The sequence below is a fragment of the Mixophyes fleayi genome, chromosome 10 (genome assembly GCF_038048845.1).
Source record: "Mixophyes fleayi isolate aMixFle1 chromosome 10, aMixFle1.hap1, whole genome shotgun sequence".
Classification (NCBI taxonomy): Eukaryota; Metazoa; Chordata; class Amphibia; order Anura; family Limnodynastidae; genus Mixophyes; species Mixophyes fleayi.
In genome coordinates, this window is record NC_134411.1 from 69,658,999 (window position 1) to 69,684,890 (window position 25,892).

The following is a 25,892-nucleotide window of genomic DNA, read 5'->3' on the forward strand; positions in this document are numbered from 1 at the left end:
GCTGCTGTATCCAAAAATAATAGGTACTGCTATTTAAAAGTCAAACTACGTTCTCTGTTGCTGCTGTACCAAAAAAAAACTAGGTACTGCTATTAAAAAGTCAAACTACGTTCTCTGTTGCTGCTGTACCCAATAATACTAGGTACTGCTATTTAAAAGTCAAACTACGTTCACTGTTGCTGCTGTACCCAAAAATAACTGCGGCCTTAACAGCTATGTTGGTGTTAGACGTGCATCTGGTGTCCGCCATCTGTGCAGTGGAATTCAGACCAGTTGGAGGATGTAGGAGCAGCCATTTGTGCAGTGGAATTCAGACCAGTTGGAGGAGGTATTGTGGCCCCGGTACCAAATTGGGTACCGGGGCCACTCCACTACGCAGTGCAGATAGCTGTGAGGTGTTACGAATAGACTGGAAATTAGTGGAAATGATTCTTATTGAATGTTATTGAGGTTAATAATAGCGTAGGAGTGGGAAAAAAAAACAAAAAACTGGATTTTATCAATTTTTATGCTTTTTTAAAAATAAATCAGAACCCAAAACCCTAAATCAGAACCAAAACCTTTCGTCAGGTGTTTTGGCAAAACAAATCAGAACCCAAAACCTCAAGCTAATCAGAACCCAAAACACTAAAAGTGGCCGGTGCACACCCCTATTCAGAACACAGCATAACTATTGTGGAATCTAAATCAGATTGTTCACCTGTAAGTGTCAGTTTATCAGTTATGAGCTCATCAGCTGGAGAGAATTAATTACACTGCATGGTTCGAGTGTACAATAAACTCTGCTTTATTAGTTACAAGTCCCTATCTATATAGCAAAAATCACGTATTACAGAAAACTACGCCCCAAAAGGTTTTAACCACTCATGTTCCTTTTACACAGATGTTAGTATATTCTCTTATTATCAACAGGAAAACTCTCCATGGGGGGGGGGGCTGGCTTATCTCCCGTCTGCTATGTCCAAGGTTATAAGCATAGCCTTGCAAATAATGAATTACTCCTACAAAACAGGTGCATCTAATTTGTCTTTAAGACATAACAGAACAAAATGGCTATAAGGCAACAAGATGCCATCAGCTTAGCAAAATCACATTTCTCACTATTTATGCCCTGTAAGAGACTGGCCGGATGTAAATAGGCGCATAGCAGTTATGCAGTAGATAAGTGAAAACAGTGTGCTTGATATAGACAAAGGTACTTACACATTGTGCATTAGAGTAAGCCAATGTGATCATTGACATGGCTCATCAGCTCACTGTATATACAGTAATATATGTGCACCATAGGATATCTAGCAGGAATGCACCATTATATTTGGGATTCACCCAAATTCTTTTAGCAAGATTTTGGTGCAGCCAAATCTTCATTTCTCTGGAATTTTTTACTGCATGGGCACAAAGTTATCGATTCAATGAGCTAAGATTCAAGACAAAATTTTAACAAATAGAACCATTTGTGTTTAATTTTAACATGCAATTTATGATTGTGGACATCCAAAACATCTATCCATCACAATTTATTCCCCAAAAATATATGTTAACCACAACCGTGCTTATGGTGATCTTTAGTGAAAGGTTATTTTTTCTTTTTCATTGATTTATTTTTTTAACAATTCAAAAATGACAAGACAATTTTGACGATTCCTGTGAAAAATGAAAACGTGACTTTAATTAGCCAGAGATCTATGGTGAATAATCAGACAACTAAAACACAATATCGTATTGTTTAAATCTTTTTATTAATAAAGTATTGTTTCCATATTTATCACTAGATCCTACATTTTCATGGCACAGAAGGTCTTAACTAAGCAAATGAGACAAGTGTGATTTTGATGCTGCTTTTCAGTGTGTTTTAGTGATCCATTTCTATGAAACGGTTACATTTACAGAGGGAACTAAATTCTGAATTCAGTTAGCAGTGTCCTATTAGATTTAAGGACAATTTGAAATTCTACTTTGCCGTGCTACAAAGTAGAATCTGAAAAAGACTTATTCTTGAAAAGTCACTTAATACAATGTATGGATCAGCAAGCATCTTCTTACATGTCTACTTCCACCTTTCAACCACTCAGAACACCTAGCATAGCACTTGTGAACATTGGAGCACATTGCCAGTGTGGTAAACCTCTGCTGGTGCCTTATGAAATATATATAGAGACCTAAGGCATTTTGTATTGGAGAAACACATATAACCAGAACTGGGATCTTTGTGGAACATAGAATTAGTTTGTGCTTCGATAGTTATGAAAAAGATTTTTCTCTCTATTCACAGTGGAGTTTTGTGGTGTGACTGCGAGTTCATCTCTACTCTCGAAAACACTCACTGAAGTTTAAAACTTATGGTGCTGGTATGCTTACAGGACTTAGAGAGTCACCTTTTTCTGTCTGTGGTAATGTTGGAAATTCCAACTTTTCATAAATGGTTTCCGTAACGGGCAAGTATTGAGAGATCTCATTAGGCTCCGTGTAGAGAGGAGGGGGGACATGACTCAGGTTGCTGATTTTGCTCTCTCTGGATGTGTATTCTCGCAACATGAACATCTTGTCAGATTCATGGTAAAGTCGAGTGTCGTTCATTCGGATGAGAACACCGTCCACTCTGAGGAAGAATCTGAGGAGAAGGAAAAAACTGGATGGCATGACTCTGATTTTAACACTCAGGCTAGACACTCCATGGTCATGTAACTCATCTTCAAATAGCAGAACTTCCTCAAAAAACATGATCTGCTCTCTGGTCTTCAGCTTTTCAGTGTTAATGCGTTCAGCTGTTGGGACAACATTAAAGGTCAGGTTGCTACCCAGAATGGTTCCCTTGTAATCAGTTGTGTACGTCCAGTCATAGGGCTTCACAATTTCTTTGCTGTGCTCACTGTCTGACCTGCTCTCTTGCCACTCTTCAGCACAGGCTACTTTGAGAGCCCCCTTGTTCTTATTTACACTTTTAAGTGCATCCTTAGCATTAAACTCAATACCAAAACCAGAGGAGTGTTGAATTCTCAAGACATTGTCCCCGAACATCATCTCTGGGAGACAGGGCATGTGCATTTCTTCTGCCAATTTCTCAACGTCAGCCGACTTCATAATGTGCGTCTTGGTGGCTGTGACCTTCCATGGTCCAAAGTTGAAGTCTTGATTACTACTTTTAAAGCCGTGAATCATCATAGCTGGAGTCTATTAAGATCTGAAAATGGAAACACTTGTTAAATGTTGTTTAAATTACCAGTGTCTCAAATCCATTAGTATTTTCATAAACCTACTTGCATGGGGAGCTGCACCACCTGTAGAACATGACTTTTTTTGCTTTACTTTCTTTAATGACTCAGGCCCTGTGTGTTTATATTAAAGAGTGATGCACACTAAATACCCAAACAGTTCTTTTAATAAAGGGGCAAAAAGGGCAGGCTGATTAGGGAGCAGATCAGAATAGGAGGCTCACCACTGAGCTCTTAGGAACAGAGTCTAAATTAGACAAGAGAAAATTGCTTCTATCACAGCACCCTAATTTCTGACAAAAAAAAAAAAAAAAAAAAGAGACCCTTGTTTCAAAGTGGTAATCCTCTTCCATAGAGATAAAGAAAATACACATTAACCTCATCACTAAACTACTAACCTTAACCCTTATGGGGCATATTAAATTGTTCCCGTTTTCCGCCGTGGAAAAAGTATTACCGTAACTAAGCCGGATTTCAGCTCGCAGCTCCCGGAGCCGCAAGCTGAAATCCAGCGTGAAAGGTACCGTAATAACGGTATTTACGCGCACTATTACCGTAATGACGCGTTACTTTAGGCAGTAACGCCAACAATTTAATATGCCCCTTAAAGTAACTTCAAAGTGTACATGAGGTGGTATTAAATGTGTGTACAAAGGACTCCACATTTAGCCTATGGTAAAATGTAATAAAAGTTTGTGTATTCACAACAAAATGTACTAAAACTTGTTTTTATTTCACTAATAAAAATAGCTGTTTATCAGCAATAAGTAGTGTTTTAAGCAGCAATCAATTAGGTGGTGTTTTTTTTTTTTAACATAAATATCTATGGAAGGCTATAAAAATCTTTGTAATTATCAATCTTTCTTGGTTTGCTTCTCTGGGTTGCTACTAATGATTTATAATTCTGCAGAGTTTCCAGTGTCATGTAAAGCTAGGTACACACTACACTGTTTTCGTCCAATAATCGGCTCAAACAGCCGACATACGACCACTCGTTCAAAAGTCGGGTCAGTGTGTGCAGTGACACGATGGTCGAAAGTCTGCCCGAATGGACGATTATCGCCTCATTACAGTCATTGCCACGACAACATGGCTGTAAAAAGTCGCTAAAGGGACGTCCGCTCTTCCCTTTATCGTCCTAAACAAGGCTAGTGTGTATGCAGTCCATGGACCGAGCGATCGGACCATCGATCGCATGTAAAATCGCTTGGCATAAAAAGTTGGTCGAAATTTCTGTAGTGTGTACCCAGCTTAACACTACCACTTAACCTTATCAGCTAAAGGATAAAAGATAATGTTCCTAAAACTCTAGATTCACACATTGCATTGTTAGATGAATCAAAAACTCAGTCCTGAGAATTCAGCCTATCTGTTCAACAGGAACTGTTTCTCAATAAACATATAGTCATGTAAATGCTGCCTCCACTTAATAGGCAACAGGTGAACGTGTGCAAGATTATTCTTGCACACGTCGCATTTCAGATATTGGCTCACAAACACGCTGCATGTCTGCATAGTAAAATGCAGGTTTACTGCAAATACAATTAACATACATTTTACATTTTTCAATAGGACATGCAATAATTGATACATAAGCCAAGAAAGTGCTTAATAAAGTTTAAAAATAGCCCAATTACGAAGTAATTTGAAATGGACCACATTGGATTATATTATTAAACACTTTGTTCCTGCATTTGAAGTATCAATATGTGGTGGACTTCACATAAAAATACATCTGGACAATAAAATGTTAACTTAATCTTAAAAAAAAGAATTATTTGTATATAAAAGTATATAATTATTTGAACAAGCACACACTAATGTATACTGTAAGGATTTTGTAAGGATTTCCTTACCAATACATAAGTTATTGTACTACGGTAAATGCTCACAAAAAAGAATGTAGTTATGAGACAGTACAAAACACTGTATATGTAACATGAGATTTGAGGGTAGCTCACGTGTATGATACATAGTGCATCTATAAGAGTATTTCATATCTGTGCCATGTGGCTTATACACTATAAAGCACAGTAATATGGTTATGCTGGCTGTGGAGGAAAGGAGACAATTTAGGGTACAGGTTCAGGGGGGGAGGGGGGTGTATGCATAAAGATAGACCTGAATAATAGACCCCCCAAAAGAAACATTTGTGTAATATTTGGAGCACGAATAGAGGGAAGATGGGAGCTACAGATAAGCATGAGTTACAGACTTGAGATGAAGCAGAACGCTGCACAGATCAATGCTGCAATGAGAGTAGCCCCATACAGTTAAATATCATGCACTGTACAATGCTCTAAACCAGGCCTGTCCAACCTGTGGCCCTCCAGGTGTTGTGAAACTACAAGTCCCAGCATGTTTTGCCAGTAGACAACCTGTTGATAGCTGGAAGGGCATGCTGGGACTTGTAGTTTCACAACATCTTGAGGGCCGCAGGTTGGACAGGCCTGCTCTAAACAGAAAGCGCCTGGATATCAGTTAGATAAGCCGTACACATTGTACCAATGAACACCGCCATGTAAGAAAACCTTATAATTCTGCCATAACGTGGCCTACACATGACCACCACCATACTGACCATCAACAACGCCGTCCTCCTTTCCCAGCACATAACCCAGCTCAGCCGCATTCCAACCAATCACCGTGCTCCTCCTGCAGACTGGCTGCTGCGCTCTCCAATCGTAGACTTACTAGAGCCCAACGCGTGACGTAATTCGAGAATCATCCAAAGAATAACTGCGAGAGGTGCCATCAGGGCTGGGTATTGGCAACGAATCAGGAGAGTGGGCTGGTGACTGTCAGCCAATCAGAAATAGCGTTACATAAGGGGTTTGAGGCGGGTGTCTGTGGAAACGGGAACTAAGTGCAGGAGCCAAAGATGAATTCCTTGGAGCAGGCAGAAGGTGTGACATGGCTGGGATCAGTGACTGGGGATAAGTAGGGGGTATTAATGCCGGTGGACAGTGTAGTCTGTCATGGGACCTTCTAGTTATACGAGTATGTGATACAAAAGGTCCAGTCTGTCACATGGCCCTTTCTCTTACTCCTTATTGTTAGACTATGTTCTTTGTGCAGTTTGTATGTAACATGTGTCATTAAACTTCTATCTGAGGAGCCAGATGATTTTACATTTAGGTAGAGCAGGCAGAGGAACACCGCAAAACTGATCTGATGTGAAAAGACATCTTGTAACACTATCAAATGTGGTGTTTGTACTTTGCCTATAGTTAATTTAAAATATTGTAAACAGTTTTGTGTTCTTGTTATCTAGCTTAGTACAAGATACTGTTCTTCATACATTACTGCAGCCCAGTTACAAAGTATGAGCTATAGTCCCGAGGGTGAATGGAAAAACTTCAGTTCTATTTGTTTATCAGATTATTTTCCTAACTCACATGGTTTGTAGTGTTTATGGTTTTGTATATAGTGTGTCCAAGTGTTACACAACATTGTACACTTTACTTGCCCACTGATGCTTACAATCTGTGTTTATAATAGATGCCTGAGACAAATGGCAACTTGTCACTAGAAACTGATACTGGGATTTAAACCTATCTCTTATGAAGTACTTCATCAATGTTATTGACTTACAGTCCATATCCTTGACCAATGAGCTGCTTCTTGCCTCATCCATCTTCTTAAGAACCCCTAGCCCCTGCCTACAACAATTACTTTTATGGCTCACAGTGCATTTGGATAACACTCTCATAAGAGACACCTGCATTGCTTTTAGATCTACATTGAAAACCTTGATGTCATTGCAATGTGTTTCTACACATTATTGCTTACAAATTAAGTGTATTAATTTGTAATACACAATGCGTGTAGAAATTGTGCTCCACTTTAAACAATATAGCATTCAATAGGTTGAACTTCTGTTTAACTGGCTTAATTTCAGCAGACAACAAGGAGTGCAATGAGAGAGGTGGTGTGGAACCAATGCTGTTTCAAATGGTGGTACCCCAATTTTAGCTATAAAAATAAATAATGTAAGTAAAATTAAAATGCGCTGGTTGGTGAATACAACGTGGAATGATGTTTCCTTTTAATATCAGTAGGTAGCACTGTTGTAGAAGATTGTACTGTTTGCCCAACCAACACATTGTAAACAATATTATGAGTTCCAACTCATTATGCTGCTTTAAATACATTGTGTGAGCAAAGGCAAGAAAATAAGTCTTCTTATAAAACATACCTCTAATACTATGTTTTCAGGTACCACTTATGGACAATAGTTATTTAAAAAAAGAAAAACAAAAAGTATAATGTATGTAAACAAACCCATAATGCCTTATGAATTTTACAAGGGTATTTAATGTATGGTCTTTTTTGAACAGATTGTGCAGAATTATTAATACATATTCTCACTTGCTAAAATAAAATATCCTTTGCATGGTGGAACAATGTGGAATATATGTTTTTAAAATACTGTATAATGTTTCAAAATAAGGAAATCCCACTAATCTATCTTATATACTATATAAAACACTCACACAAGTTCTGTTTTCTTATAATTTTTATAAGATATTTAATAAAGAAATTATAGGTTGCAGTGGAAAATTCTAGAACTTTTTTTATACGTGGAAATTTAGAAGTGGCAGTATGGAAAATGAAAGGGATTAGAATTTGATGTTTGTTTACAACTTTTTTTTGTTGTTTTTGTTTTTAATGCATCTTTTTCTCTAGATCTGAAAGCTTTCGAGAGAAGACTTACTGAATATGTTTCATGTTTACAGCCAGCTACTGGACGCTGGAGAAGTAAGTGACCTCCATATTGTTTATATGTAACAGATTATATTGTATATTTTACTTATTTATCAAGCAGCCGATTTCCATTAACAGGTTATTGGTGTAATAAAATAGCTGCATAAAAGTGCTTTCTTAATACATGTTCCCTCTATATCCATACACATTAAATGTTACATAAAATACATGTTCTTTTAAAAGCTATGGTCTGCAAGTTTGTCAGTTTCACTTTTCACTAAGCCTAAAATACAATCTTTTATACATTATGCCAGTGGCCTTTAAAACTCTCGCCATTGGACTCTCTGAATTCTTAAAGTTTGTTTGTCAGGCTGTGTGCCAAGCTAGTACTCATAAAAATACAGCTCATAATTTTACTAGGAAGCACTGATGCACTTCATGATTAATCTTCATGGGGTACTAGTTCCTTTTAAATTTATAGGCTCTATTCTGGTTCTGCCTACAAAATGACTGCCTTTACTATGTGTGGACCATGGGTGCATATTTAAAGAGGACCTGTCATCTATACACAATGGGTGCAGTCATTTTTTGGGTCACTGGGAAGCTGTGACATTATTAGGGAAAAACTTTCTCATCGGATGTGACTAGTACTGGTAAAATAATAGGCTGAATTTTGTATGAAAATTGGCCAAGTCCACAAACCGCTACTGGCTCTGTGTGTAAGTGAAATGTGCGGTTTTAAATTACAGGTCACACATATGTATGCAAAGATTATAAAATCTAAATTAAATATATTTGAGCTAAGTATTCATACGCAATTTTGGCGTTTTGTTACTGATCTCCTTTTCTCTTTTACTAGTGATTCTCATTGTAGTATCTGTTTGTACCACAACTGGTGCATGGAACTGGCTAATAGACCCAGACACACAGAAGGTATATATAAATATATATCCTTTTTTTTTGGGGGGGGGGGGGTAATGCATTCTTTATTCCCATTGTCATGTTTTTATAATTGTAGCTTTAAACATGCATTTGAGTCGTTTATACATTTTTGGGTTAAGTTGTCATTACTAATAAAAGGAAAGACACAACTGTATACCAAACAACTGTAAAACTAGTGGATGATGTCCAATATTTGAAAAGGTGGCTACTTACAAGACTCATGGAGATATGCAGCTGAACAGATAATCGAAGTCCACGTGTCATCCTCCTGATAAAAACGCCAATATCTGCAGTGGATTCTGAATTCGCAGTTATAGATGTATTTTACCTGTTGAGTGGCATTGTCAAAACAGGCAGCTGAACATCAATTGCCTCTTTTTATACAATTTGGGATAGAGTAACGTCTTGGAATATTTGCTTTTATTTTTGTATATAATTGAATTCTGAACATCCCTTTCCTGTGGCTGCATGCTCGCTCATTGAGGGTCAGTCGAGATCTCGCAATGTTCTTTGTCTGTCTGACCTATAGATCTTAGAAAGCATATGACTTGGGTGATTTGGTACGATTCTCCTTCTGTGCTGCAAACATCATGTGATCTGTTTTTTCCTTTTCAAGAACTCCAATTATACACATAATTCTGATATAAAAATATTTTGTACATTGGGGAAAATTCATCACAATTCAGCAATAGCATATATCATGTTTAAACGTTTTTGTGCTATACTAGGAACACTGTTTTATTATTTTTATTTTTTTTGCAACCTAGAGTACCTCTGTAACATTTTGCATATTCCTGTGTCTGCAGTGTAACTGTTACAGCCACCTCTGGTCTGTTTCTTGCAGTTATCATCCAAGGCATGGCTAATAGTGATGGTGGTATATTACATTTGTCACATTCTTATTTTGCAGGTATCATTCTTCACATCGTTATGGAATCATCCATTCTTTACAATTAGCTGCATAACTCTAATAGGCCTGTTTTTTGCTGGTATACACAAAAGAGTGGTGGCACCTTCAATGTATCCTTTTGCTAAAGTACTCCTAATTTTCATTTGCTGTAGCTGATTGTGCACATAACAAGTATCAGAAGGACAGAACTACTATATTAAACTCCATTTATTTTTTCAACAAAATTGTGAAGAGACAGTAATCATTCACTCTGTGCTACAGGAATGATATCTTTTTGTTAACTTTACACTGATTACTTTTTTAGCTTCTGCAAAGCAAGTAATGACAGAGGTTATTCACCAAGTGAGAAGAATCCAGTTTTGTCATTTCAAAGTATAAGATACTCTACAGAAATTTTCAGCAAGTCCCTGGAGAAATTTACTCCCACTGCATTTATGTGGCTGATTGGTGCAAATTTCACACCTAAAAGCAATTTTAGAAAATGATCAGCAGTATGTCCTGCAGCAATAAGAGCAAAAAAAAATATTTTAAAACCTTTATTAGCCCATCCTGAGTCAGTTACTGAAGGGTGTGTCTTCATGTAAACGTGTACGTGAGTCCTATCAGGCTCTCAGTCTTGTTGTTAATATCTTTCTGTGCACATTACTGCATTGCATGCTTATTCTCATTTAGGTGTTCAGTTCTTTAGTATGTAACATAGTCCTGAGCACAGTACAGGCAATGTTAAGGTATGTTCCATATATTCAGGTGTAAGTGGCAAAGTGACCAAGGTTGTAAGATTATTTTCTGTACTATAATTTTACATAGAATAGACACATTAACGGTAATATGTGAATAGATTTGTGCTAGTAGTTTAATTGTGTTAGTTGTATATAGTTTTGTGTTTTGATTCTATGGCAGGCTGGAATATTTCATTTACAAGTTATTATTCTCTTTGACCAAAGTGTTCAGAATAGCAGCACGATGTCGAACAGTACTGGCAGAATACAACATGTCATGTGACGACGTACGTATTATTCTCTATGGGCATTTTACTTAAAATAAAGTGTTTTGAGGTGATCTTAAAGATCAACTCCTCCTTATTAGCATATTACTTAGTCTGTGTCAATATAACCCATTGCCTTCCTTTGGTAGTTGTACCAGCTCCAGGGATCGAAATGTCTTCCCTTTGATTGTGGGGGGAATAATCTCCTGAATTCCTGAGCCCCATACTACTGAGTTATTCACTTGCCCTCACACAATATGAATGATGAGGTTAGGTGAAAGGTGGATTTATCCTGTTTCTATAGGAGTGTTTTGCTTCAAGTGACACTTATCAGAGTGAGTGCTGTGACACAAATGTTTGGGGCCTGATTCTTGAGTATACACAAGTGACCGTTGTATTGGGCACACACATAAGGTGGTTGATGACTTGGCAAAACACATCAAATAAAAACTTCCAGGCCCTGATATAAAGCATTAAATCTAAATTAAACATTGAAAATAATCTTCATAACAAAAGGAGTTCCTGTTTTAAAGCGGAACTGGTCAACTGGAGTTAAAGGCTTTAGTACTTTTCTATCCACGGCAGAGATTTAAAAAGAGGCGAGTGATGACTGTGGCTAATGGTTAACATCCCTTCCCTGAGACATCACTCCCCCACTTCCAGGTTTCTCCCCTGCGCACTCCAGATTGGTATAACCCCAGCAGTTCCCCTTTTATAATCACGTTCACACTGATGTCATGCCATGACAATGGGTGTGCAATTTCTTGTTGCAAACACACTCCTACATGTAATGCAACTCTAAGTACGGGCAGATGTATTTATATTGTTCCCATGCATATATACACTGTGGCAAGATGGAAAACTTACATACTGCTCTAAATTGACCCCGGTGTATGGAGATCTATTACTGTTGCCATGTTGTATATGTTATTTATTTTGTACAATGTAAAACTGATTTTTATTTTTATAATTTTCCAGACGGGCAAATTAATCCTGAAGCCAAGACCGTATGTGCAATGATCTTTTCATCCCTGCCATCACTTATGTCAATATGGTTTCTTTTTAAAGTCCTCTTGAACAGTATTTAAAGATTTCCTTTGAAGATGTCTTTTCTAAGGAAACAGATGAAACGCTCGAATATTCTTCCGTAGAAGTAAACTGAGACCCTTTATTTCAGCTGTGAAATATTTTGCCAGAGGAGTTAAAATGATTTTAAGTGCTTTAAGACTGCAATAACAGACTGGTGAAAGAATCTACTGCCTACCTCAATGGCACATGCGCCAACCTCCTTCCCACGGTTCTGTGATATGTGTGGGGCAAGAGGTATTGGCCATGATGTACCATGAGAGACATGTAAGAAGTATTGCAGGTTGCAGCTCCATAAACACTTTGTACCATTTGAGTGGGCTGTATTTTGGGGAGGGGGGGGGGGTTTGCTTTGTGTTTCTTGAGGGGAGGGGGGGGGGGTTCAGATGTCAATAATAGTACAACATGGATTTTTCCTTTGTAATCGCATGAAAATTCTGTTTTTGTTTTTTTGTTTGTTTTTATTTTTGTATACGAATCCCAATTCTTTCATTCATGTTAACACAATATGATATCTGTTCCCAAGAGTTAATTGTGTAACTAGCTGTACATGGATTCTGACTGAAAAACAATAATTCAAGGTTCACTGTTAGTTTGTAGTTTTTCATCTAGGATCCATGTTCCTACTGCTATGTTTCTGTTTCAATGAAATCCATTATTTTCACATCCCTGTTCCTGTGCAGCAGGGCCTGCATCAAATAATGTGCTCAGCAGTGCAAAATGTAGGTTTTTGGTTTTTTTTTAACTATAGCTCTAGTTGTGTTTGATAATTTTCTAGTTACTTAAGAATATATTTTAATAGAACTCTTTCAGTAATTTTCTGCATCCAGTGTTTTTAGCATTGCTTGTACATTTGCTTATGCTGCATTTGATGTCTTCACATATTTCACAGGTTTATTAGACACTGAATGGGTATCAGGACTACATTATTGTGGTGGCTGAATGATCTATTCCAGTGGACCTCTTCTACTTTGTTTTCTCTAGTTGGGATCCTAAGGGGTAAATGTATCAAGCTGAGAGTTTTCTGGCGGGTTTGAAAAACCAATCCGATTCTAGCTATCATTTATTTAGTACATTCTACAAAATGATAGCTGGAATCTGATTGGTTGCTATAGGCAACATCTCTACTTTTCAAACCCGCAGGCAAACTCTCAGCTTGATACATTTATCCCCCAGTGTCAATGTACCATTGTTCTAGGTACCCAAGAGAAATTTATTCTTAATATAATTAATTTACAATTGGGGGATCCCAAAACCACATTTTGGGATTCCTCTTGGGGTCCTGACCTGCAGGTTGAGCACTCTAGTCTATTCAACACCCACAAGAGAGCGTCTATTGGGCTACTTTCTGAAAGAGAAGTTTAGTTGAACGACTTAAAATTATATATTTCTCAAAGACATCGGGGGATAAATGTATGAAGCTCCGATTTCTGCAAGTCGCTGTAAATCGGCGACTTTGCAGCCATTGCCGTTTTAAATTTCCCCTGCAAAGTCGCCGATTTCCAGCGACTTGCAGAAATCGCAGCTTCATACATTTACCCTTAGAAATGTTTTAAAGGACCACTATCATCATCATCAATTTATATAGCGCCACTAATTCCGCAGCGCTGTACAGAGAACTCATTCACATCAGTCCCTGCCCCACTGGAGCTTACAGTCTAATGCCCTAATATAGACACACACTCACACACAGACAGGCAGAGACAGACAGAGACTAGGGTCAAATTTTTGATAGCAGCCAATTAACCTACCAGTATGTTTTTGGAGTGTGGGAGGAAACCAGAGCACCCGGAGGAAACCCACGCAAACACAGGGAGAACATACAAACTCCACACAGATAAGGCCATGGTTGGGAATCGAACTCATGACCCTAGTGCTGTGAGGCAGAAGTGCTAACCACTAGGCCACTGTGCTGACCACTAGTCCTAAACTTCAAGTTGATCTAATATATAATTTCTGATCAGTGATTAAAACGTTTCTCTTTTTCCATCTTTGATCTTCGCTGCATGTGAACAAAGTCCATACATCCAGCTTTTTAGGTTTAGTGCGTCTTTTAAAGAAGATACCTGCGTAAAAGTAAAACATTGCAGGCTATAAAAGCACTAAGGCCTCTCTGTACTTCACTATTTATGTGAATGTCACCTCAGTCAGTAAAAGTCTATTTTCTGGGTTGAACAAATATTTAAGAATTCAGCCCATCAACTAACTACTACCAGTATTATTAGTTAAGCACAAATATTGTTCCTAGTGAACAGATGTGCTACATTCTCTGGTTCAGCCCACAAAAGGCTGCCTCTGATGTCTATTATGGCCACAGAGTCCCTTTGTTTCATTCCTTTTCATTTCTAAGGTTATTTCTGCTTTTATCTGTGTTACTTTGTACCTAAGCTAAATATGACCGGTATGGTTTAGATGAATGTCTAGAAAATATTTTTCTCATAGAATCTGTCGAGTTATGTGTAGTATTCCATTTCTCCAAATATTCATGTTACTCATTTCAAATGTTTGATTAGCAAAAACTGCCACAATTTCTATCCAGTGCCCATTTTTATAAGTCTTTTCATTAGAAATGTGTTTATCACCTGAGACCATGAATGCTTAACCTGTGGTTTAGGACTCAACTGTGCCCTTCCTTTGTATGGTGGGTTTAGGAAATGCTGTTGCAAAGTGTTTGTTTGTGTATTGGCAATTATTAAATAATTATATATACATTTTTTTTAAAGTACATAAAATAGTATCATCAATGAAAATGTAAGTCATATTTTAATTTAAAAAAAAATCATATTTAACTTGAAGCCAGTAGCAAGTTATTAATAGCACATGTTATTATTTCAAAATAGAACCATGGGTCCCAATGATGACTTGCGGTAGAGTAAAATTATTTTTTCTTTTACAACAGTCCACTTCTCTTCCAAACTGCCTGAAGCTACTAAACTTACATTTTCTATGATCTTTCTAGCTGTTTGTTACCAAATAAGTGATTGTTGGGATAGTGCTTTTATCTGAGGAACTATCTGCAGATGTTTGTTGGTGTGGGTGATTAACTGCCTCTATAAAAACAATGCACTGGATTTTGAAAATCAAGGTGTAGATTTTTAACCTGCACCTTTTTTAACTATATTAAACAGATAAGGCCCTGTCTTTAGCATTTTTACACCTATACGCAGATGGAACTTATGGAGCCTGGATGCTCCTTAACACTGACATTCTTGAAACATTTAATACAACACAGGACAGGTCGTTAATGATTCTGAATAAAAAATGTATCCTATTCGAAATTAATACTCAATAAATAAAAAGTAGCATTCAGTGGGATCACAGTAACTTGTTTTTTGAATCTTGTTAGTTAAGTAATCGGATAAATATTATTGTGACCCACTGCTTCATTTGTCCTAGACTAAGTGTACACAAATGCTATAGAGTTGAGTTTGACTGCTTTAATTCACTGGTCTTTGATTAGCTTCCATACTATCCTTCCATTCTCACTAAGTAAAGCATTTACCAGAGGTAGCATATATGTGGCCAAAAGCAGGCAGGGCATTATGGAGCTTTAGTTCCACCACAGCTGCTTGTAATGGGCAAATGACAACAGCCACAGTGGGAGGGGTGGCTGCAATGTATCAGTTTTGCATAAAACCAAATGTTCATGTCATGTATGAATAAAACTTCACCCCGCTGCCACTTTTATTTATTTTCATGTGCCTATTGAGAAGAACACGGATGTATCGGTACATATTTTGTTTTGTAATAAAAAGAAACTTGATCTGAAATTGGCAAGCTTTATTAATATTGAGGGTTGTTAATGTTTTTGTGTGTATTTTATGTAGTATACAGAAGTACTTTCTATACAGCTTCTGACCACAATGACATACTGAATTATTATTTCTAAGGATGTGTAAAGAAGATTGCCTGGATCACTTATAAGTAACTTATGATATAAATTTATTGAAAGGAAATAGCGCAGGGTGCTTATTTATATAATTGCAAATCTACTTATTTTTTATATTGTGTGTATGTTGGTAAAGGACATATCTTTAGTTCGGAGACCAAGGGAGGAAATTCAACTTTGCTAGAGGAAATGTATTATTTTTGAGGTATATAGCTGATGCAATAAGCATTTGTTTAGGAAGTCTTGTGTGGTAGGTAAATTACTTGTTTGGGGTTTTGTATCTTTCCTTGGGAATTCTCAAATGGAGAAAATGTATATTCTGCAACTGTCTGAAGAAAAGACCCATGTTTAATCTCATGTTAATTAGTCCTTTTGATGTGTGAGGGTCCAGCACCTGAAGGCACAGGAAGGTTTAATTAGACATGCTGTTAGATTTTCTCTGTGTCTAAAACAAGATGCAGGAAATAACATCAAGTTTTAGGATATCACAGATAAAAGTAAATATTGTTAGCTTTGTATTGCATATAAATCCACGTTTGGATAAACATATTGCATCCTGATACTAAAAATAGTTCCGACCTGAGGGGGCTGGCTTAACCTCTGAGGCGGTGTCCAAAATTGTATAAAAGAAAAAAAGCACTGTTTGTATTGAAAATTGTTCTTGCTCACTGGTACCTTCAACCAGCATGAGAAAATAAACATAACTTGCTTCACTGATCTGCTTGGAAATTTCTCTATCCCTATGACCTACAGATTAGACCAAACTCTAATCCATTTCCGGCTGTTGTGAGGTTTGGACCCAGCTTTTCGGTACCACTGTCCTGCCCGCTACCCAGCAGCTCTGGCCAGTGTTATAGGCTAGGGGGGATCCATCCACAGTAACCCTGATCTGTAGGAAGAGGTCAGGGGTACCAGCCCAGATACACCAGTAATGGGGTATACTAGCAGTGTCATTTACCCAGAAGAAACTGCTATTATAATATTCTATTACATATTGAAATATAATTCTTCAAATACAGCATAAGAAAAAATGCTCAGAACTGCATCCATCAACTGAAACAAGGGTAATAGCACTGGCCATTTGGTAATTAATAAAAAGAGATGTCTGGGACAGTTGGCAAACTTGTCAATACTTAAGATGGCATTTTGCTTAGCATTAATGCCTCATAGCACTGAGGTCAAGCGTTCTATTTTGTCCATTATCTGTGTGGAGTTTGTATATTCTCCCCAAGTTTGGTTTCCTCTTACATGCCAAAAATATACTGGTATGTTCATCATCATCTATTTATATCTAATGCCACTAATTGCGCACTCTACAGAGAACTCGCTCACCTCAGTCCCTGCCCCATTGGAGCTTACAGTATAAAATCCTAACATACACAACCACTGTTAGGCTAGTGTTCCAAACATGAACACCTAGATCAGGCGGTAGAGTTCTTCACCTATAGCAGCCATCAATCCCGTAGAGCTTGATTTGCTTGCAGATACTTGGATGCCCCCAGGTCTTAAACTCTAAATAGTAGGAGCTTATGTTTAGGGACTGTAGCGCAGGGAGGTAGGAGGAGCAGCCAGGAAGTGAATATTCAGAAACGGGCCAATAGGTCAGGGGGCCAAAGCGAATTAGAATAGTCTGAGGCAGGCTGAAGACCAGGGTTGGCAGCAAAAAAGGGATGTCAAGGCAATAAGGAAACATGCGAAGTCCAAAAACTTAGCCACAGGTCACAACAGGGAATCAAAATGTAGGCAAGCAATAACAGGAACCTCTGGAGCAGGTCAGCAACTGTGGACACATAAGTTATAACCAGCAGGGAGGCCAAGCCCTCCCTGCCTTAAATAGTTCCACTGGCCAATCCTGAATTAGGGCTAAACCCTGCACTAATCGTCCCTCAGTAGGCTCTTAATTAATCGCAAATTATAGATATCTCTCTGTATAAAATAGATCTTCCTCTCTCACTGTTCCCCATCTGCTGCACCACTTTGCAAATCCCTACAATGGCTCCCTGTGTCCTCCAGAATCAAATTACTCACCCTTATCTACAAAGCCCTCAACATCACCCCTGCATCCATCTCTAATCTCATAACAAAACACTCCCTCCTGCCCTCTTAGATCTACCTCTGCCCTGCACCTTGTCTCATCTCTGGTAACTACCTCTCACTTCTGCCTACAATATTTCTCGTGTGCTGCTCCCCATTTATGGAATTCCCTACCACACTCAGACTTTTCCACAGCCTTCAAATCTTTAGATGCTCTTTGAAAACCCATCTCTTTTTTAGAGGTGACCTTATCCTCAATAACACTATTCACACTAATGCACCCTCACAACTCTCCCAATCTCCACTCTGAAACACATTTACCCCTCTTGTTTCAGCTGTGCCCACTTCCCCTTAGAATGTAAGCACTCTAATGAGCAGGGTCCTTCATACCCTTTGTTTTCATGTCTGCATTTATTTTGTCTACCTTGTATGTTCCTGTTTTATGTATGTACTGTTTTCCCTACTGTACGGCGCTGCAGAGCACTGTGGTGCCTTACAAATCTATGCTAATAATAATAATTGCACACCCAGCTGTTTGACAGCTCTCTGGGTGCAGTGACAGTGAAGCGGGAGCATCGGGAAAACAACCCAGAAGCGACGTCCAGGCTGCCTGGGAGGCGCAGGGAAAACACAGGCGGACTGTTGCAAGCAGCATGGTGGACCATGACTTACCTACAGATGGAGAGAGACTAAGGTCAATTTAATAGTAGCCAATTAACCTACTAGTATGTTTTTGGAGTGTGTGAGTAAACTGGATCACCTGGAGGAAACGCACGCGAACACGGGTAGAACATACAAACTCCACACAGATAAGGTTATTAACAGACTTCTGATGTAATTAACCTTCGTGTGTGAGATAGACTATCTAAAATCATCTAGAAGTGCTGCATAATAAGTTGGTGCTATTTGTTTTAAAATACATCCTCTTTAATTACAAAATTAGAGCATAACGCATTAGTGAGTAATTCAGTTTATTGAGGGCCGGATTACGATTTGAGGCCCCTTTCATATGAATTTACTTAAACGCTAAAGTCTTAGCTGAGAAGTTGCTTAGTGGAGGCCCGAGAACTGAATTCTAAAGCATTTTATACCCAAGCTATGCACCCAGGCTAAAAGGTGAGAACCACATGAACCAAGAGGAATCTTACAATTGGTCCACTGTGTCATCTGTATTATGGCCAACTAATGTTGCTGTTATCCCAGTTTCCCCAACATAATCTGAATCTGAAATAATCTTAATTGGGCAGGGATATTGTGGCAGATAGATTCTACTCACTATATAAGAATAATAATAAAATTGTCAGGTTAGCCCACGAATAGATGAGTGAGATCCTGCTGTCTCGACTGGTATTGGCTAGACTTCCCTAGAGGAGTGGAGTCTAACAAGGTGGAAGGTATTCACCAGAGACTCCTGCAAGGGAATTTGGGCTTCGGCGGCTTCCACCCTGTAGATCGCGGCCCTCCAGGGAAGGTCCCAGTAAGACAGATGGAAAACAGATTGAATAGCAGAAGAAATCTAATTCGGACATCAAATGGTGACAATAAGGATTACCACTTTATTATAAAATATAATACAAAGTTCACTGAATGTTGAATAAACTGTAGATGATGATCACAATAATATACAGAGAGTAGGAACCATCAGTAAAGTTCAATAATACAGACTGAATGCCTAATAAGCAAAGTCGCCACTTCTACCACTGAGTGGAACATAATACAAAGTTCAATTAAGTTACTGGAGATGAACAGATCAAAGAAATCCAGATATGCAGCAGCAATGAATCACTGCTCACTACGGAGATGTAAAACGAGCCAGCACTAGACAACGATGTTGATAGGGTGGAGAGCAAGCGTTGTTCCCACGGCAGGTACACTGAGGTCAGCAGAGTCAGGTATATACAGCAACGATGGGCCACAGCTTACCACAGGGATATGGAACAAGGCAGCAGTAGGCAATAGTGCAGACCGAGTAGGTAGCGGGTGTTGATCACAGCGATTACCACAAGTAGTGGAACTGGTGCACAGAGATTAGCAAAGTCCAGATATATACATCAACGATGAGCCACAGCTTTCCACAGGGATGTGGAACGAAACAGCAACAGTCAGCAGTGCAGACAGGATGAATAGCGGGTGTTGTTCATAACGATTACCACGGTAGTGGAACAGGTGCGCAGAGGTCAGCAGAGTCCAGACACACAGCAGCGATGAAGCATGGATTACCACAGAGATGTGGAACACGGCAGCAGTAGTCAGTGGTGCAGGCCGAGTAGGCTGTGGATGTTGATCACAGCGATTACCACAGGTAAGCGGAACACGTTTGCAGAGATCAGCAGAGTCCAGACACACAGTAGCGATGAAGCACAGCTTAACACAGGGATGTGGAACACAGAGGAGGCATAGAACCAGGTCAGGTATGACGTGAAGAACCAGCAAGGAAAAGGTGAAAGGAAGAGCCTTATAAAGGAGGACTGACCAATGGCTGCACAGGCCAAACACAGGTGAAGTAAGCACAGGTGCAAACTGTAGCTGACAGTCTACACAATTAAGGGAATAAAAGGAGAGTCAGTGTATTGAGGCTCGGGTGGAGATACCCGGAAAGCGGTGTGTGACAAAAATCTTGCATTTGAAAGTAGATCATATCATTTTATACATTTAATGAGGAGCCCATTCTAGATGTCAGGTGGTAAACACTGCACATCAGTGTACAGTATCAAAGCCACAAAATAAAAGAGTCCCTAAAATAGAAATGTGGGAATGATGCTAGATCACTTTTACTCACGCATACTAATAAGTATATACAACCAAGATTCATAATTTAACATTGTCAAATCATGGCACTTCAGTGGGAAACTGCCTCTCTGCCCCCAAGTCAATGTTCCCCCTTTTCTTGACCAATACTACACAGAAAGATTCAAATGTATTCTCACATTCTGCGCTCTTCAACACTGCAGAATCAGAGATGTGAATACACACCTTTTTTTATGCTTTTATTTATTTTTTTGCTGTTTGAGCCAGGAGAATTGATCGCTACAATTCTCTGGAGCTAACAGTTGCATGTGGGACTTACACCTCAATTGTCAAAGCATTCACCAGTCTGTCTCGTGGTTCGCACCTCAGTCGCATTGCGCTGAAACCCTGGGCCCCATGTATCACACAATATAACACACGGTCAGCGAACAGGGGAGCCTGAATTATCTTGGGAGGATAAGATAATGGTGTTGGTTGATTGCCCAATGGAGCTGGAAGAATTCACAAAAGTGATGGGCCACGGGAATTGCATGCAGTTTGCAGTTGAAAGATGAATAACACCAATTAGAAAATAATCAAATTTCCTATAGAATGTTGAGATCAAATAAAATGCAGTACTTTTTTAATGACAGTTTTCTCTTTCATTAAATTGAGAATGTACTAATACATTGCTTATTCACATGTATAAAAACAGTCTTCCAAGATATATGCTTAAAGTATCACAATAGATGGAATACAAGTCAAAGGTTCTTGTGACATTCAAAAAAAACAAACATTCATAGTTAACTAAGAAATTCTTACTGTTCATCAACTAAAACATAGGACTACTTTTCAGAAAAGGAATTGTTGCTAACTGTCCTTTATGTCTCAGGTTTTATAAAGTGGCTATTGAAAATGTACAATTACAGTTTTCTGTATTGAATACACTTCAACCTGATGTGCTAACATACACCTGCCCGGCTACTTGGTATCCCTGGAAACTGGAGAGAAAGTCACTGAACTTTAAAATATAAATAAAAAATTATAGAAATAGATATCTATATATACTATACAATTATAATTAAGTTTTCAAACCTTGGAATTATTTTGTACATTGTTCTTATTGATGCCCAAAACAACAGACAAAGGCATGTGTGCTGCAAACCTGAAGAACTCTACAACTCTGAGTGCTTGTTTCCAACAGTGAAGAGATCTGGGGGTAAATATATCAAGCTGAGAGTTTTTCGGCGGGTTTGAAAATCCAATCAGATTCTAGCTATAATTTATTTAGTACATTCTACAAAATGACAGCTAGAATCTGATTGGTTGCTATAGGCAACATCTCCACTTTTCAAACCCGCCGGAAAACTCAGTTTGATACATTTACCCCCTGGTGGTTCTGTAATGTTGCTGGGTGCATCTGCCTGGCATGTATCAATGTATTTATTTGGGTGCAGTCATTCCCTAAGATGGCACAGTCATCATCATCCATTTATTTATATAGCACCACTAATTCTGCAGCGCTGTACAGAGAACTCACTCACATCAGTCTCTGCCCCATTGGAGCTTACAGTCTAAATTCCCTAACATACACACACACACACACAGACAGAGAGAGACTAGGGTCAATTTGATAGCAGTCAATTAACTTACTAGTATGGTTTTGAAGTGTGGGAGGAAAGCGGAGCACCATAAGGAAAGCCAAGCAAACATGAGTTCGATTCCCAGTCATGGTCGGGAATCGAACTCATGACCCCAGTGCTGTAAGGCAGAAGTGCTAACCACTAAGCTACCCTCCTGCCCTCAATGCTAATCGTTTCTTGATGAGTGACCATCTTCACCCCATGTTGCAGTGCTTCTTTTCTGATGAGACCAGTGTCTTTCAGAATGACTGTGCCCCAATCTACAGACCATGTAGTTGCCCAACAGTTTAGTTAGCATGCCATTAATGCTATGAATATGTCATGAAGATCTCAGTCACGAGATCTGAACCCAAGTGAACATTTATGGGATATTCCGGGAATTTTGCACCACCATCAAGTAGGCATCAGTTGAATGATTTTTTTTTCTCTTGTACAATTCCAGACATTGATAGACTCAATGCAATGGTAGCAAAATAACACATTTGGTGACCTAATATTTTTTCTATTCTTTTGTCCATTACCTATACATTATTAAAAATAATGCACAATAGACTTTTACACATGTATAATGTGCTAGCAAGTGTTACGAGCACGGCTCGCTTCTAGCGTCCTCTGGCGTCCCGGCCATCACCTTGACGACAGGGACGTCACTTCAGCACAAGACCCGACCGTTGCTAAGGCAACGGTCAGACGCTTCTTCAGTGCTGCGTCCCGGCAATGTAAGAAGCCGGGCGGGTGCGCGCAGTATATTCCACATAATTAGTTCCAGCCTGTGGGCTGAATGAGGTTCATTAATCTGCCTGTGTGTATATTTCAGGGACAAGCCCTGATTGGTTGTTCTAAGTATTTAAGGCAGGGAGGGCTTAGCCTCCCTGCCAGTTATAGCATGTCTATCCTAGTCTGCTGACCTGCTCCTGTCTTCCTTGCCCTGTCCCGTGGATACTCTGTTTGACCTCCCGTGTATGACCCCTGCTTGGATTATTTGGACTCTGCCTGTTTTGCGTGTGACCCTGACACTTCTTGCCTGTACCTTGGACTTCGATAAACACGCCAATGGTCGGGGTCACAGGCAGGGTAGCGATTACCCTGCTTGCCTGTGACCCTAGACCTTGGCTATCATTTTGACTACCCGCTGCCTTCTACCAATCTCCTGGCCTGCCGCTGTGGTCCTGCATTACCAACTCACACTACTCTTGGAGCCAAGTCCTGGGGGCATCCGAGTACCTAAGCTCTAAAGGAAAGGTGGCTGCTAAAGGTGAAGCCTCCGTCATCTAGTTCTATGGGTTGGTGATTAGGGCCAGAAGCCTAACAGCGAGAGCAAAGTTCAAATATCCAGCATGTTAAGTAATTGTACAAAATAAATATATTTAGAAAGTTAATATTTGAAGTTTGTTTCCTATAGACTCCGAACCCTCATATATAGCATAGCAGTAAGTATGCACAGCAATACATTTCCAATTTTCAGCAGAAGTGTTCTTGCCAAAACACAAAGCCTGCTTAAACTTAAAACCTGGTTGATAAACAACATCTAAAAATGAAAACCAAGAAACCATGATAAACCAAGCACACCAATTCATAGCAAGCATAATATCACAGTTCATAATATTTTCCTACAAATCCTTAGGCACCTTCAGATTATATTAGCTCATCACAGCAACTGCACACTATCACCTCGTTTGCTTAAATAACTGAATAAATCACAGAAGGAAAGGGGCATTGTAGTAGGTAGCAGTGGGGGCAAATATAATTTTTATTTTTTTATTAAGAAAATGTTAACATAAATACATATTTTTTTTGCAACCAGTGAGCTCCCACTCACCCTGTCTGCTACCTGTCACAGGAGGTGCACTCTTCAGATGCAGAGTACGCGTGGTGACAGGTCATTGACTCTAGCTCACTAGTCACTGCCTCCTGCACTGGATGATGATCATACTGGTAGGGGCATAAAGTTTCTGATGCATGCAAGAAGGACTCACACACAATCTGCTAGATAACTGTATCCATTTGAAAAAACAGGAACAGGACACAAACACATCCAGGTCAAAGGTAAAGCCTGGCAATGTTAACCAACGACATTACACCAGTGGGTGTGTCCAGACATAAGGATAACATCTATAACATCTCCCTTTTTTTGTATTAGGACACAGCTAAATGTCTACTATAGATTGAATCTGTCAGAGGGCCGTAACGGACGCCCATTTCGGGAATTAACAGTGCTCCGTCACTCAGGGGGTCTATGTAACCTTAATAGGTGTTGATGTGAGGGGTGAGCTGGACTGAGTAATCTCCGATGATAGATGTGGAATACTGCCATAGTTGAATGCTAGATGCTTTCGTTTTGATAGCTCTCTGGTATGACAACATACGGTCTTTTACCTTCCTGACTTGGCAGTAATGCCATGTGACTGCATGATTCCACTGTCAGACTAGGGGTATAACAGCCACCAAAGTCTATCATCGCTGACCGCTCTGCTACTCGCAAATCCACACAATTGTGTATGTAAAAAGTACCATTCACGTCCAAAATATAGGAGCATGGTGCAACCTTCCTCACAGTACCCTCGTCTCCAGTGGCTGTGCGATCTCCACCATTGGCAAACCAGTCAGGAGCTTCATCCTGACTGGTTTGCCAATATTAAGTGCAGGCATTTCCTTGGCTGATGAATCCTATCTCAATTTTGAAAATTGCTACCTCTGCTGTAGTTTCTCTGGTATGCCTTGTATTACACTCGGCTGAAGTAATGTGTTGGCAACTGGTAAGGATTTCTCCTTGCCTTGTCTCCTTGACAAGAGGCACTGCGCTGGACTACTTCCCATACCCTCTGTTGGTGTGTTCCTCCAATGTAATATGGCCTTCATATGTCTGTATTGTCACGGTCAGCTTTTTTTGCATATATTCTTTACTGATGGTCTCTGCCGCGGAGACACTGCTGCTCCGTTGGTCCGACGCCATCTTGAGATCAGGCTGCGCATGTGCAGTTCGTCCTTTCCTTGGTCCCATTCTTTCCTATAGGCTGCTGCCCTGTATTGGCTGGATTATTGAAGACACCTCTTTTTTTTTTTCAATCGTCCGTTCTTGAAGTCTCTCCTTGTGTGTAGACGTGTTCTGGCTTCTCTGTTCTATTCTACTGGTACCGCTATACTGTTCTGAACATTATTAGACCTCCACTGCATATCGTGGTATTCTGCCTGATCCAGTTCCAGTGCTCCATAGCATACCTGAACCCAAGAATACCCCCAGCCCTATATAATCTTCTACATTGGTTATACTGTTCTGAACATTGTCTGGACTTCTGCTGCCTTTCGGGGTACTCCATCTGATCCAGTTCCTGTGCTTCCCAGTATATCTGGACCCAAGTATACACCTGGCTAGAGATCCGGATATTTTGCTATACCTGTTAAACTGTTTTGAACATTCTCTATATTTCCGTTGCTACCTACAGTGATTCTACTAATTCGCCTCCCAGTTGTGGAACATGTTCCATAGTATTTCCTCTTCTACTTCGTACCTACCTGTGCAGCTCCCACCTCTCCTACAGACCTCGCCTAATACTAACTGGAAGGGCCGCGACCTGTGGCACGGGAGCAGCAAAGCCCACATCCCCTTGCGAGGGTCACTGGTGAAAACATCCTGTGTTAGGCTCCTCGCCTCCCAGGAGGTAGTACCAAACTAGGCAGATCTAAGGTTCATACCAGCCCCCTGGATTGTGACACCAATTCAGCCTTACCACTTGATTTTGGATGGTGCAGAGAGATG

General features: G+C 39.5%; 2 protein-coding genes across 2 annotated transcripts; one reads left to right on the forward strand and one right to left on the reverse strand.

Moving 5' to 3' along the window:
* Positions 1-1,720: 1,720 nt before the first annotated feature.
* Positions 1,721-5,870, reverse strand: TIPRL (TOR signaling pathway regulator). The gene is made up of 2 exons (XM_075188847.1): positions 5,794-5,870; positions 1,721-3,181 (listed from the first exon to the last, which is right to left on the reverse strand). The coding sequence occupies exon 2, from the start codon at positions 3,160-3,162 to the stop codon at positions 2,338-2,340; it is 825 nt and encodes a 274-aa protein (XP_075044948.1). The 5' UTR covers positions 3,163-3,181; positions 5,794-5,870; the 3' UTR covers positions 1,721-2,337.
* A 170-nt stretch (positions 5,871-6,040) lies between these two features.
* CNEP1R1 (CTD nuclear envelope phosphatase 1 regulatory subunit 1) lies at positions 6,041-12,170 on the forward strand. The gene is made up of 6 exons (XM_075187536.1): positions 6,041-6,118; positions 7,902-7,973; positions 8,779-8,852; positions 9,772-9,881; positions 10,723-10,777; positions 11,735-12,170. Exons 1-6 carry the CDS (start codon positions 6,094-6,096, stop codon positions 11,774-11,776), a joined length of 378 nt encoding a protein of 125 aa, XP_075043637.1. The 5' UTR covers positions 6,041-6,093; the 3' UTR covers positions 11,777-12,170.
* Positions 12,171-25,892: the final 13,722 nt, after the last annotated feature.

Excerpts from the sequence above, each read along its gene's own strand:
- TIPRL (XM_075188847.1), bottom strand. The coding sequence starts at position 3,162 with ATGATGATTCACGGCTTTAAAAGTAGTAATCAAGACTTCAACTTTGGA.
- CNEP1R1 (XM_075187536.1), top strand. The coding sequence starts at position 6,094 with ATGAATTCCTTGGAGCAGGCAGAAG. Across the intron at positions 6,119-7,901 it reads TTCCTTGGAGCAGGCAGAAG|ATCTGAAAGCTTTCGAGAGA; the intron begins GTGTGACATGGC and ends CTTTTTCTCTAG. Across the intron at positions 8,853-9,771 it reads TAGACCCAGACACACAGAAG|GTATCATTCTTCACATCGTT; the intron begins GTATATATAAAT and ends CTTATTTTGCAG.